The sequence below is a fragment of the Mixophyes fleayi genome, chromosome 7, assembly GCF_038048845.1.
Source record: "Mixophyes fleayi isolate aMixFle1 chromosome 7, aMixFle1.hap1, whole genome shotgun sequence".
Classification (NCBI taxonomy): Eukaryota; Metazoa; Chordata; class Amphibia; order Anura; family Limnodynastidae; genus Mixophyes; species Mixophyes fleayi.
Window position 1 is genome coordinate 20350854 of NC_134408.1, and position 15535 is coordinate 20366388.

The 15535-nt window shown below is 42.5% G+C and overlaps 1 protein-coding gene across 3 annotated transcripts in view; it reads left to right on the plus strand.

Moving 5' to 3' along the window:
* LMF1 (lipase maturation factor 1) overlaps positions 1-15535 on the plus strand; it is a 227528-nt gene that overhangs the window by 52712 nt on the left and 159281 nt on the right. For all 3 annotated transcript variants that reach the window (XM_075179270.1, XM_075179268.1, XM_075179271.1), the window contains one exon: positions 8516-8664. In XM_075179270.1, coding sequence (XP_075035371.1) covers positions 8516-8664 — 149 coding nt within the window. The remainder of the gene's footprint in view (positions 1-8515; positions 8665-15535) is intronic.

Consider the following 15535-nt stretch of genomic DNA (forward strand, 5'->3'; position numbering starts at 1 on the left):
GACCTTAAGTATCTTGATTTGACTAGAATGCATGAGTATCATGCACGGGTTAACTTGTGTGTGTGTGTATATATATATATATATATATATATATATATATATTATGAGAGAGAGAGCGATAGATGTAGAGAAATATATATCTATCTCTCTCTATATATGTATATCTATCTCTCTCTCTCTCTCTCTCTCTCTCTATATGTGTGTATATATATATATATATATATATATATATATATATATATATATATATCTATAATATAAATGTCTAGTGGCGTGTGTTAGTCTGTGTGTGTGTGTGTGTGTGTGGAAAAAATAAAACCAAGCTGCAGCGCCACCTGCTGGGCGTAGATATACACTGACCTACTAAATTCTTAGTGTGTGTGGGGAAAAAAAAATCAGTAAGGGTTGAAATTTGGTATACTAAGATGTTTTTAATTTGTTAATTTAATTTGTTAATTGTTAAAAGTGTTTATAAAGATTTAAAAAAATATATATATATATTTCTTGAAGGAGAAGTGACAGTTGGGAGTGGTTGGTGGTTGCCGGGGGTGACAGTGGGGAGTGGTTGGTGGTTGCCGGGGGTGACAGTGGGGAGTGGTTGGTGGTTGCCGGGGGTGACAGTGGGGAGTGGTTGGTGGTTGCCGGGGGTGACAGTGGGGAGTGGTTGGTGGTTGAGGCCTGGGCTATGGACCAAATGCATGACAAGAACCTTTTTAACACCTTAAGTAGCTTGATTTGACTAGAATGCATGAGTATCATGCACGGGTTAACTTGTGTGTGTATATATCTATATATATATGAGAGACCATTACATTAGGCATGGTGATCCCTAACAGAGTAGCCTATAGTTGGGAAGTGACTATTGTAAGCAGCGTACAGATACCATGTTCTGCATTGAGACAATGATTTAGAACCGTACGAGCTTCCTACACAGCAGCTGGTGAGCTGAGGTCTGGTTCTACTTGACACAAGGGCTGATTATCACAGAGAAGCGATGGAGCAGCACCAGGGTCCGCAGGTAGCACAATAGTAACTCATTGTGACAGCGAGATCACCCTGGCATATCTGCCTGTACTCTTACTGACAAGCTAATTAGACAGATACTGATCTGTCAAAGTGACAGACGCCTTCATCAAGGGGGGGGGGGGGAGGGGAGAGGCATAGGAAATCCATTAGCAGAATAATTAAAAAGATAAAAACTCTGAATCATCTGCACTTTACTGAAGACAAAGTCCCTGAACACCTGAGAGGCAGAAAGAAAAGACCCCCCTCCCAAAGTTTTTATGGTGAAATTAGATTTAAAGTAACATAACCGAGAAACTCTGATACAAGAGGAAATATATGTCTTATATTTTATTTACTGCAGAGTTATAAGATGGCAAAACAAACACAGAAATGTATTTATCCAGTTTCTCTAAACATTAGCGCGTTGATGATGTGAGATGAAGAACTCTGCCATTCTACATTTACAGTATCATCATCAACATCAGTTATTTATATAGCGCCACTAATTCCGCAGCGCTGTACAGAGAACTCGCTCACATCAGTCCCTGCCCCATTGGAGCTTACAGTCTAAATTCCCTAACACATACAGATACACACACGGACAGAGAGAGAGAGAGAAGATTCAATTTAGATAGCAGCCAATTAACCTATCAGTATGTTTTTGGAGTGTGGGAGGAAACTGGAGGACCCAGAGGAAACCCACGCAAACACGGGGAGAACATACAAACTCACAGATAAGGCCATGTTTGACATGTTTAGCTGGTTCTAAAGTGATAAATGTCTTCTCCTAATATGTGATCCTTATTTTAGGATTATTAAGGGATACCTAGGGTGATGTGGCCGCCTGGGAAGACGGAATCTGTTTTTGTTCATTTAAAGGACCATCATAAAATTGTTTCTGAGCGAGTTATAAAGTACAAAACTTAAAAAACAGTTTTTGTTTTTTTTAATTAGCACTATATCTGCTATATATACCGGAGCACCCAGAGGAAACCCACGCAAACACGGGGAGAACATATAAACTCTACCCAGATAAGGCCATGGTCGGGAATTGAACTCATGACCCCAGCGCTGTGAGGCAGAAGTGCTAACCACTACACCATAATGACTTGTCTAACTGTGTGTTACACATCCTCCAATTCATAATTCCATGTTTTTCAAACGTTGTTGTTATTTTCTTTTCCTTCTATTTAAGCCTGGTGCAGTGATTCCATCTTCCAGTACACAGTCCCTACGGGGCTGGTACTTGAGGCCTGTTCCTCCCAATCTCTTGGAGCCATAAGGCCCCTTGTGGGACCATGGAAGAAGCTAGTGATTGGCCTTTGACATCCCTAAACCTTGGTGCCATAAGGCACCTTGGCGGGCAAGGGTCTTCAGGCCCATCTCCGCCACAAGGCTCGGTTGGCCCCTTTCCCCTGCAGTAAGCTGCTCCATCCCTCAGGGACTAAGGTCTATAGCCCACCTTAAACAGACTTTGGAGCCCCCTCCGTATTGCTGTAGACTCACTGATGTGCCGCTGACTCTAGGTCCCAGTTCCTCTGGCACGACACAGGGGGCAGGACATGGCATCACTGGTTCCCATAGCAAAATGTGGGACAGGGCCGCCAACAGGTCCCAATAGTGTACAGCTGCAACATTGCAGCATCAACCAGCAGCCGTCCATGTCTGCCAGCTTTTGTTGTACTGACTATTGAGGGGAGGGTGTGTGCAAGACCACTCAAACGGAGTTAATACATGTAAGCTGAAATCTTCAGCTTACAAGTAGATAGGTTGGAAGCACGTTTATTAGATGCCCATTTTTCCAACAGATGGCAGAAGAATATTAGCACTAATAGTTGGCATATTATCTTATTATCAGTTGGGGGATATGAGGTTCCCCCAACAGTTGTGTGTAAATGCTTTTTAACTTTTCTCTGCAGCTACAGGAGTTATGTCTTTCTGAACTACTAGAAAGAAGCCTGCTGAGACTCTTTCTTCTTTACATACACTTCTATTTACATACGACTGCAAATACCACCATATGCAGAGCATAAAGCTGCTCTACCACCTAATAAACTGTGTAAGCCGGGTACACACCTATGCAGTCTTTCTTCAGATGCAATTTCTGTAACGATTTCATCAACGACTAAAAGTCCTGATGAGCCGCTTCACACCTACACGATTTACCTTCAGATCTGTGCTCTTCATCTCATAACCATCTGCTGAAAAGATGATGACTCTGCACACTGCACAGAGATCTACCTACGCTGCTAGTCATGAGTACGTCCACATTTGTCTGCCATCGTTCCATCATTGATCGTGATTTTTAGGAAGCTAGAAAACCAAATTGACAGATGCGATGTGTTTTGGTATGATGAAACATGATTGCGGGGGCGTGCACTCTCTTGCAGTATCAGACCAAACGGTCGTGAATCGATAATTGGATAGGTGTGTACACAGTTTAAGTGCAGAGTCGGCTCTCCCCGCGCTCTATCCAGAGCCTCGGCGGCTTTTCCCTGTGGCCCTGCTGATTCTGTAATACAGAACTGCCAGTTAATTTTGTCAGTGGAGGGGGGTGTGATCTTCTGCCTGTGAACAACCTTCATGCTCACCCTTCTACCCTGGTCTTCGCCCAGGCTGTTAAAACAATGCCCTGGATTTAAAGTGTATATATAGATATATTTATATACAGATAGATATATCTTTTAATACATGTATTCATTCCATAATTACCTATAGATTATAGGTGTAGATTATATTTTCTTATATGTAAATGTATATTTATCAGTACTACCAGAGATTCTCTAACAATCCAACATACTCTGCCTGGTTCTGTAGAAACCTTTTAATTATGATAATTGGGTGTTTCATAAATGTCACTGAACCACGTCTCCTTGTCCGTAGCCCTGCACTATTGTTTCTTATAAGTAATTGTGAACAATGTCCGCTTCCTGATGATGCATAAGGCATACTGATCTCTTGGCTCTGTCAGCTGCAGCAAATGCTAAATTATGAATCTGGAGACTGATGAATACGACGTGGGCTGCGTTTGATTTGTTACAGTGTCTGTTATGGGAACATGTCCACAAGTGTTACCCTCCATTAAACGATCTTTTAAAAGTTCAAAAGAAAAGCCACCAAGTCGATGAAAGTCATATTAGCTGAGAATAGATCAGGGGGGACAGCAGGGAGGGGGTTAATGGTAGATGGAGGAGGGGGGGGGGCAGCACCATCCAGAGCTTGGAGCTTCTCTTATTTATATCTCTCTTTGCCCGGGTCCAGCAGTACTCGGGAAACAGTGACAAAAGAGGCCTTTGTGCTCCACTATGCAGCTGCTGGAGCTAGCCTTCCATGCCACTGCAGCAAGCAGGAGCAGGTGGGTCAATAGCAGAGACCCTTTACTTCCCAGACGTATCCGTACACTCCTGGCCTGAGGGGCTTCTCCCAGGACTGGTGGGAAACGCTCATGGGATACTGAGGGAAATGGGACATCGTCATCCAACCGGAGGGACATCTGTCAACCTATTCATCCACAAGTTTCTCACGTGTCCCCCAAACTGTCCCGAATCCATCATAAAAGATGTCATGTAGTACTAAGTACTAGGACACTAACAGGATACATCAGGCTTTGACTCAATTCTCACAGTTGACTTCGGTGATGTTGATATTGTTTTATACATTGATTCAGCGTTCTGATTGTCTCTCGGTCCGGCAGCGCATGGGAGCTGCTATATAAACAACTTTATGTTCCCTCATCAGCACAGAAACCTAAGTAATGATATAAGTCATTTTATTAGAGAAGTAGAGAAGAATGTTTTGTGTGATAGACGTGAGCAGTGGATGGGGCGAGGAGTAGAGCGCCGAAGGTCTTGTGCCTGTAGGCTCCAGAGATGTACATGCGACTTGACATTTCTATATCTTTTGCCTTTTTACCAATATTTATTATGCCATCAAGGCAAGTTCGTGTGGTAATGGATTTGTGTGTGATATATACTCAAACATCCAGTTGGCACATGACCCCTGTATACCTTTGTGCGCAGTGTACCACTGCGATGGGATTCCATCTTTTCTGATTGTTTTACTTTTGGCACTGTACGTCCAAATAGGCCTTAGGCTGGGTACACACTACATGTTTATCACACAATTATCCGGACAATTACACGATAAATGACTGTTTGGCCTGATATCGCATTAGTGTTTACTCTCCAACTATAAACGATTATCGATCCAAAGCTCATCGTATCGTTTCATTTGATTTTGTAAATAGATTAAAAATCTCGGTCAACCATGGAACAATGTCGTTCCAATTCTGCAGTGTGTACGCACTCAGGACCAGATCTCCATAGAGTCTACAGAGTCATGATCTTTTCAGCCGATGGTTATGACCGATGAAGAGCACAGATCTGAAGGTAAATCTTGTAAAACATGTACAGACTGTGTACACAGGAATCGGCATGCTGATCGGGGCGTTGTCGTTGGTAAAATCGTTAACGATGTTGCATCAAGAGAAATTTTCTGCAGTGTGTACCCAGCCATATAAAGCCACCCGCAAGTGTAGTCAAGTTGGAATCAAATCCAAGATTGTCTATGTGTCATCAGCACTTGGCACTTACCAGATGAAAAGATTTCTCGCTCATTTGAATATTTGAGTGATTAGTAGAGGATACGTTTTTTCCAATGCACAAAAAACTTTCTCTCTGCAAGTCCACTCTATAACACAGTTGGGTGCGGGAACCGTTACATATCAATGTAGGATGTTGAAAAATCGATTTTCAAATCCGGTGAATAATTGCTATACATTTAGCGGTCCTTGAATAAGAATTCTTGTATGCTTCTCATAGAGAATGAGGATGGTGTAGGTGGGATCGTTAAATGCTGGAGCCTCATCATCATCATCATCATCATCTATTTATATAGCGCCACTAATTCTGCAGCGCTGTACAGAGAACTCACTCACATCAGTCCCTGCCCCATTGGAGCTTACAGTCTAAATTCCCTAATATACACACGCATAGACAGAGAGAGAGAGACTAGGGTCAATTTGATAGCAGCCAATTAACCAGTATGTTTTTGGAGTGTGGGAGGAAACCGGAGCACCCAGAGGAAACCCACGCAAACATGGAGAGAACATACAAACTCCACACAGATAAGGCCATGTTCGGGAATTGAACTCATGACTCACTGCTGTGAAGCAGAAGTTCTAACCACTGAGCCACTATGCTCCCCATAACTTTTATTTGTGTCACACTCCAATCAAATGAGCGCGGGTTCGCACAGAAAATTTACATTGGGGTTATTCACACTGTATTGCTGGGGTACTTTCTCAGCAGAAGTGGTAGCTGTACAAACCAGTAAAGGAAATCTTTCGAAAGGTAGAGATAGAACACTGATTATTAAAGACGGTAAAAGATAATTTGGGTTCGGAGGTTTTGTATTTCACAATGTCCTCGGCACGCACCCCGCCGTGGCAGTGCCGTATTACATCGCTCATGGTAGTAACAGGGTGAGAATCAGCCTGGCTGTCTAGGCCGTGTCGCAGGACTCCACAAGTGCGGCTGAGATAGAGCAGGCTGCCTCTGCTTTTACACAGCAACTTTCTGCGACTCCATGGAAAAGCTAATGCATTAAAAAACACTTTATTGGAACAATGAAAAGTTTTATATATTTTATAAAAAAAAGAAAAGAAAAGAAAAACAATCTCCCAGGAGATTCCCAGAGCCCTCTCCTCTTACTCTTAAAAGTCAGGGTACTCATTTCCTTGCACGCTTCACTGAGACGTCGAGTTTGTAAAGGGAAAACAAAACAAAACAAAAAACTACCCGGAAAGCTTCTCTTCTTGCAGAATGTTCAGGATTTTGGAACGTGGTGTAATATAGAGGAACGTGTGGTGTGCAACACTTTACTGGTGGTGCTATCACAGTGTATAATCGTTGAGGTATCATTCACAGAGATGACATCGTGTACAGAGCAAGACCGGAATAAAGTTGAACTAAAAAGATAAATAAAACATATGTATTTGTGTTTCGTTTCATTTAAAGGGCCTCTATACCAAACAATAAAAGAGACGTAAAATTTTGAGGAGATTATCAGAGATATACGTTTAACACGACATTTATAGAAAGCGAATATAAAGTCTATTCCCAAATTGCTCCTCTTTAAGTTGTACTTCAGGGGTTAATGAGCATCAGATGACCGGTACGGTCACCACCCGTCATATCGCCCGTTAGACAGCGGTGTGTTTTGCCTTTCAAAGCAGCTGTGTTGCTTATCAACTTTCCAGTAATCTAGAATGCAAATCGGGTGTTTGCATAGTGAAAGTTCGGTATCTCATGAAAACCTGTTTTCTGCATAAACAAAGATAGACAGCGGCTCGTGTGTCATAGAGAGCACTAACCAATGTTTGCAGTAAGAAGCCGTAGCCCGCGGTTGGTGCCATTTTGTTGCAGGTAGGTATCTACAATAGAAAGTCATTTGCAGCGTTTTAGTAGTAAAAAAGTATTTTCTGGGATAAAACTGTGATTACTGGGAAGATTTGTTCTTATCAACAGAGAGCATACCTGAATATTAGAAAATCACCAAAAATATGTCTGAGCTAAAATTAAAGAATTGAAGAAGTTTTACTTGTAAGTCTTTTGGATCATTTGGGGTCCTGGATGCTTTCCACAGTCCTAATCCGCTCTATACGCCTCTGCCCTTTGCCTTTTTCAAATAATGTAAGAGGTTGTCTATGCCCTTCCCCTGTGAGGTTCCAATTCACATCATCTTAAGCGAGCTCATGTATGGAAGTTCAAAGGGGGAGGGGCATTGACACCCGCGGAGCAGGCAAGCAGAGGGCGTACCGGGCAGCTCGGTGTGGGACCAGGTAAGTAAACTCTGATGTTCTTCAAAACTGACCATACATGGTGCGATTCAGACAGCCAACGTGGTAGACCATACATCACTCCCTGTGTATACTGTGAATAGACAGGGTGTGCAGTGTCGGGCTTCCAACTAATTGGGCACAATGTGATCTGTTAATGAGGACTGAGCGCCGATGAGGTGCGTCCATCAGAACCACAGAATCCGGTTACTCAACACGTAGGTTATTGCTGTAAGGCCATTCTTGTTTTAGGTGAATCGTGGCAGCCTCCAGTCAGTACAGATTGAGAATGTGTAACGGATATGTCAGTGTGTTCATATTAAAGTAGTAGCTTGTCTTGTTATTTAAACAAGTCCGGCAGGAAATATAAAGTGAGGTCTCCAATCATATTAGGTATGTAAGCGTTTATCTAAAGATCAGATAAGATCCTTCCCCCCCCTATTCGTGGTAACAATCGCTCCTGTTGTGTTAGAGCAATTTGGCATTTTATCAGTTTTGAAGTGATAATTATTGGGATTAAATGAAAGGCATTAGTGCATAGAGAGCTGAACGTATGATGTGAGTGAGCAGGCAGCACCTGGTGTGTATCACGTTCTTACCTGTAAATGTGCACATTGTTCTATGCCCTATATACACTGGGGGTCCTTACATGATTGTGTCTTCTCTCTTTAGGATGGGAGTCCCAGCTCCTGGAAACAGGGTTTCTAGGAATCTTCCTATGCCCTCTGTGGTCTCTGTCCCAAATACCGGAACGTACCCGTCCATCAGGCATCGTCCTCTGGGCCTTTCGTTGGCTTATCTTTAGGATCATGCTGGGGGCGGTAAGTATTGTACCCGTTGTTTTCTTAGGTAGCTGAGGACAAAGCAGGTACTTTGTGTATTGTTGTGTTTGTGTGTCCTAGGTTCTCGCCCACCCACACATCAGAAACACAAAATGTCACATGCGATAATAAGTTATATTGGCATAGCACAGCTCCAAAACACAAATCTAGTTCAGTGCATCAACTCTGGCAGACCCCACTATATATATTTTTTTTTAAAAAGCTGTAGAAAGGTCCCCAACTTGCAGTTCCTCCCAGTAAGCAGTTACAATTGACTTCTGAGTGAGAGCTGTCAGTCATTGGACAAGGCTACAATATGAAGCTGTTGACAGGAGGTGAGAGATGAGAGCTGGAGTAATTAGCCATCTCCTGACAGGTCAATACAAGACCAAATACTTTTCAGTGAAACACAGAAATGTGCAGACAACCATAATATAAAACAATGCGATAATGATCTTAACAATCTGCATTTTTAAGAGGTGGTAAGAATAATTGTTATTGAGTCTGTCTTCTGTTAAAAATTAAATCATGGAGTGTAGTTAATCCTTTCCACTGTTCCTAGAACAAAAATAGATAATTGTTTAAGAAAAGGGAGAATCTTCTGTTTTTATTAGATCTGGTTAACTAGAGGCCAGTGCGCTCAAGCACAAATTTTAAGCCTCACTGCCTCATTCTAATAACTGGTATGTATAGCTTAGTATGCAGTGAAAACACCATTGGGTGACTAGTATAAAAAGGGAGGCCCAATCGGGTGACTAGTATAAAAAGGGAGGCCCAATCAGGTGACTAGTATAAAAAGGGAGGCCCAATCAGGTGACTAGTATAAAAAGGGAGGCCCAATCAGATGACTAGTATAAAAAGGGAGGCTCAATCAGGTGACTAGTATAAAAAGGAAGGCCCAATCAGGTGACTAGTATAAAAAGGGAGGCCCAATCAGGTGACTAGTATAAAAAGGAAAGCCCAATCAGGTGACTAGTATAAAAACGGAGGCCCAATCAAGTGACTAGTATAAAAACGGAGGCCCAATCAGGTGACTAGTATAAAAATGGAGGCCCAATCAGGTGACTAGTATAAAAAGGGACGACCAATCGAGTGACTAGTATAAAAAGGGACGACCAATCGAGTGACTAGTATAAAAAGGGACGACCAATCGAGTGACTAGTATACAAATCTGAGCCCAGTTTGGTAGCTAGTCTACAAATTTGAAGCCAACTTGCATACAAAGTTTAGCATTCTCTGAGGACTAATGTGCAAATATGAAAACAGACTGGTGATGACCCCTGTCCCATGACCGGTATACAAAGCGGACCCCACTTTGGAAGCTGTGTTCACTCCGCTGGAAATAATCAGTCCCAGTGAGTAACAGAGCTGTTTCTGGACACTTGTATTATTGGCGGATAGGGTCCCTGTCTCCACTGACCTCTGATTTGCTGATCTGCTGCCGGAGTTCAGCGCGAGAGCGTAATCAGAGCTCCGCTAAAGCAGTAATACCGATGTCTGACAACCAGCTCTGTTCTCCTTACCACCACAACACACACTTACTATTGTAACAAGAGGACTCGCACCTCTCTTGTGGGCACCGCTGTCGTCTCACCGTTGTGGTAGTCCTGCCTTTGCTGGTTATGCTACAATTATTATTGTTTCTTTATATAGTGCTGCCATATTAAACAGCGCTGTGCAGATGATATTGAATCACTCGCATCAGTCCCTGCCCCATTGGAGCTTTAAATTCTCTGCCACAAACACACAGACTAGAGTCTATTTTCGTTAGCAGCCAGTTAACTTACCAGTATGTTTCTGGATGGAGGAAAACGGAAACTGAAGTATCCACTGGAAACCCATCCGCACAGATAAGGCCCTGGTTGGAATCGAACCTATGGCGACAGTGCTGTAAGATTGCAGTGCTAACCACTGTGCCACAGTGCTGCCCATGGTACAATCTCTTAGGTCAGCATTTTTACTATTAATTTGAAACTAATACTATAACGTTAGCTCTTATCACACTAGGTCATTGTTGATGGAACCAAACCGTAGCCAGTCTCGGCATAATAATGTTCACAATGCAAAGTTAACCGGCTGCCTAGGAACGATAACCAGCATTAAACACAACAAGACAATACGCTAAACCTGTTTATATATGAAACGTTTGCTCTGGGTCCAATTTGCTATTAAAATCGGCCTGTCCAAACATGTAATAACCATAACCCTGTGTGGCACGAGGATTCTGGGTAATGGCAGGAGTCATTACTTGGATATACCTGATTTGTGGAGCTGCAGAAGCTTTTGATCAGCTCTTATAGCAGCACTTGGCAAGAGGACAGCGTCTGCACTTAGCCTGGCATTGAAGGAAATCCATATCAGACCGTATAGTGTGAGGCTTTTAATCCCACATGTTGTACGTACGTGTTTTTACAAGATAACAGGAGATTACCTTATAAAATAATAAAATGGTAGAATACAGAGGGATTGTCCTCCGCTGCTTTCTTTGGCTGTGCTTAGGTGCGTTATCTCGCTGAGCGGCTCCAGTATCGGGGCAAGCAGATGTGTAATGCTATAGCTTTTCTTTAGGTGTAAAAGCAAAGGTTGTAAAATATGGCATTAAAGAGAAGCAGGGCCGGCCCCGGCATCGGAATACAAACAGAACCCCTTGCAGAACAAAGAGGGCATCAGTCTCCCTTCACGTAATGATTGACAGCTGATCTTCCAAAACCCTCCACATATTGGGAGGCGGTTTAACCCTTTACATTCTGCGACTGCACAGCTCCTGCAGTAGACACTGTATGCGAGAGCGGAATGGAAAGCATTGGGAGGAATAATTTGCGCCTAAATTTATAAACGCCTCATTGAACTTGGCATAAAAATAACAGATATGTTGGGGACACCCGGCTCCTTCCATTATCTGAGTCAGTGACGTCCTGCTTCCTTCTACTCACCGTCCCATGGCGGACAGGTCACTGCCTCCCACATGACCAGCGCACTCTTCTCCAGCTGCTGTGACCGTTCCCACCATCTGATTGGCTGTATCTTGTCCTGTCCCCGCCCACTTTAAAAATGGAGGCACAGAGGTGAACAAGAGTTTGTTAGCATATAAGTGCACCTTAAAATATGTAATGTTAAGTGTGTTATTGGCAGTGGGAGAATAAAAGTACTATGCAAATATGATATGAACATTAAAATTATTAAAAGGCATTGAAGTAGTTTTGGTAAAAATCCCCACCCCCCACTACCATTGTATGCCCAGACTTTTAGCATCTTATACAGGTGCTTACAAATGTTTTCATTGTATCATTATTTTACTATGTGAAGGTCATGCTCGCATGCAATACAAGCCCCCATCAGCAGTGGCCGCACGGCATCTCTGTGCCGAATCTGTCAGTAGGGTAGTGGATGGGATAAATGACATTGAGTTGCACAATTTTCTTTTAATCTTTAATATAACTGTGTGTCAGTCTGTGAATCACGACTACCCAGGTCTTTCCTGTTGATGGGCCCCAACTGCGTGCTCATAGGCCAGCCCCTAGTACGATTCATCATAGCCGAGTACAGTGCCTGTAGAGGTTCATGGGCACGGCGGGGGTCATCAGACGTCCACCCGTGGCCAGGCTCACCGTGGAGCTGTGTGCATCAGCAGATTCTATCCGATGTGTCGTAGATTAAATCACTTGGTATAAATATTAAAGCGCCCTTATTGCGCCCTCCCGCCGGTTTTGCAGCCTATCAGTGTACTAGAAAACACTAGTGATGGTAAATAGAAATAATTTATCTTCACATAAAGAGAAGTAGCTGCGATTGATAGTTTACTTGAGAGATAGGGGAGTTTGTATGTTCTCCCTGTGTTTGCATGGGATTCCTCCGGGTGCTCTGGTTTCCTCCCACACTCCAAAAACATACTGGTAGGTTAATTGGCTGCTATCAAAAAAAATTTACCCTAGTCTCTCTCTCTGTCTGTGTGTGTGTTAGGGAATTTAGACTGTAAGCTCCAATGGGGCAGGGACTGATGTGAATGAGTTCTCTGTACAGCGCTGCGGAATCAGTGGCGCTATATAAATAGCTGATGATGATAGGACAGTGCCACTCATTGACCCCTATAATGTGCAGGTTACCTCCCTCCCTCCCACTTGTCACTCTCTGCATGAGCCCCCAATGACAGGTTTGTGTGATGACGTGGAGGAGCGGGATGGGAAGACCATTAACAGGCTGTATAATCCCCACCATTAGCAGCCTGTGATTGATGGCTGTAATGTCACTGGGAGCCCAAACACTTGCACGTTTCCTTCTTGGATGGGATAATGATCCTGACAGGCGCTATAAAGTAGGCCTGATGCGTGAAAGCAAAGTTTCCGTCCAGGCACATGTGCACCTGTCAGGGTGGGAGGGGGACACTTTATGATTTGTGCCCTGAGCCAGCTGAAGGCTGACACATGTACACAGGCTCCCCCTACTCAGGGCAGTTCGCTCTCTGCAAATTATACTGTAGCTAAGAGCATTATACTGTTACCTAAAAGTACAAGCATTTAAGACAGTCACACATTTTATTTGCAAATCAAATGCACTATGCAGTATAGCCCTCAGCCAGTGCTTAAAGTTCATAGAAATTCTTTATTCTATTTTACTATAATTCTTCAGAAAAAAAAATTGCCTTAGGGCTAGTTCACACATACGATCTTTGAAATAACGCACTTTCGACGTGTTTTAGTAATGTGTTTAACAACATTTTGCTTTTTACCAAAACAATCTCTTGGAAGCGCAGTCATGCACGACAAATAGTTTGTGCCACGTTCTAAAATTTTAAACGTGCTTAAAAATATTTAAGAAGATAGTGATGGGAATGGCTCTATTGACTTTAATATTTTACCTAATTTTTTTTTTGCTTTTAATTCATTTAACCTTTGAAAAGCACCCGTTGGGTGTTAGAGGTCTTTCAGCCGAGGAACAGTATTTGAATTAGGATTTATACATGTGGGTGTCTGCAACCTGCAGTGGTTGAAGATCTAACAGGGGTTGGAATAGTTACAGAAAGCACAGGGCAAGTATAGGAGTATACAATAATATTGCACACTGCACTTTCTGTAATTTAATTTTATACATATTTCAGCGTAAGGATCATAAGCGACTATTGCACGCTCCGCTAGAGCTCTGAGAGTAAATATATCAAGCTGAGAGTTTCCTGCGGGTTTGAAAAGTGCAGATGTTGCCTATAGCAACCAATCAGATTCTAGTTATTTATTTACTACATTCTACAAAATGACAGCTAGAATCTGATTGGTTGTTATAGGCAACATCTCCCCTTTTCAAACCCGCAGGAACTCTCAGCTTGATATATTTACCGCCCTGGTCTTTTCGGACTACGGACTCCCATTTTTTGAGCCTTTTGGTTATGCACAAACCTATCTTTGTTCCAAAGTCATTTCCTATCTAAAATATCCCTGAATCCCTGTATCTTCTCCCTTTTATCCTAATATGAATTCATTGTCCCAGGGTGAATTAAAATAGTAACCCTGGATGTATAAAATGTGCCTAGTACTATGTGCAGTAATTTAACCCGCTGCTTCTATAAGGTGATCTTAAACCATGTAACACTATGAAAATGAATTCTGCAACACAAGTGGGACGAGTCTGTTTTTTGAGTACATACCGACAGACGTTTCTGCCTAGAGCCTTAGACAACTCTCACCTAAAGTAAACATACTTAAAACATTATAAGGAGTGCAATGGTGCAAGCAAAATAAGTGCCACCAATCCCATATTTCATTACACAACTGATAAACCTGGCGTCTGATCAGTTGCTATGAGTTACAGCAAATTGCGTCTCTTTGCGCCACGTTATTAAATAACCCCCGATGTTCATAGTATTATGATTTTGAGAAACATAACATTAATGTGGACCATTCCTGGTCTCCACCCATTGGAAACGCTGTGATTTGTCCGGCGTTGAAGGCCTGGACGGCAGTGTTTGATCAGCCAAGGCTGATTCTTCTTTCCCTTGCCTGCCGGGTAATGTTTTGGGCCGTTCATACATATTCATCACCTTTTACCAAAACGTAAATTGGTTACATGAGACGTTATTCATTCTGCGTGTTTGTTTTGTCACGTCGTCTCACTTGCTCATTTCAAGTTAAGAAATTATGTGAAAATAAACAGTGTAATCAGGTTTGGAGGATCCGTTTCAGGGACAGACGGGCGGTTCGGTGAATGCCTTCTGTGATTGGGGTACAGCCGGCCACCTGAAAAAGCTTTGCTAATTACAATTCGGTCTCCTTAAATTTAAAGACACAACTGTGTGTTACAGATATATTTTTATTTTCTCAAGGAATTTTCAGTTAAGATGTAAACCAATCAGACATTTGTTTTCATTAGACTAACTTGTATCGTACAACTCAAAGCTTACAGCTGATTGGTTGCTTAGTTTGCCTTTTTTTTGAGCCCTTTTAGTAAATGACAGTTGAATAATGAGCAGTGTTTTTATTTGTTTTACAGAAACCAGGAGCTTAACAGGTGCAAACAGAAGCACCAACTCTAACACTTGCTTGTTTTCTGTTATAATGAGGACTCTGAATTGGTTTACAAATTTATTTTCCGTTATTCTGTTGCTTCTGGATAATGCTGACATTATCCACAATTTGATTCGCTTCAGGGGCCTTTGGCCAGTGAGACAAGGATTGAGAATTTAGTCGTCGCTGGGTCTCCAATATTGTTTGTGCGTTGCGTGTGGCACTGGAGCTTGTGGTACATTTAAGCAGCTCATAAACATGAAAGCGATATATATATATATTGGAGGATATCACAGCAGGGGGATTAGCACATGATGCAAAGGGGTGCAGCGGTGTGGCAGTATAATTCCGAGGGCACAAGGCTTACTTAGGGGTGAGCA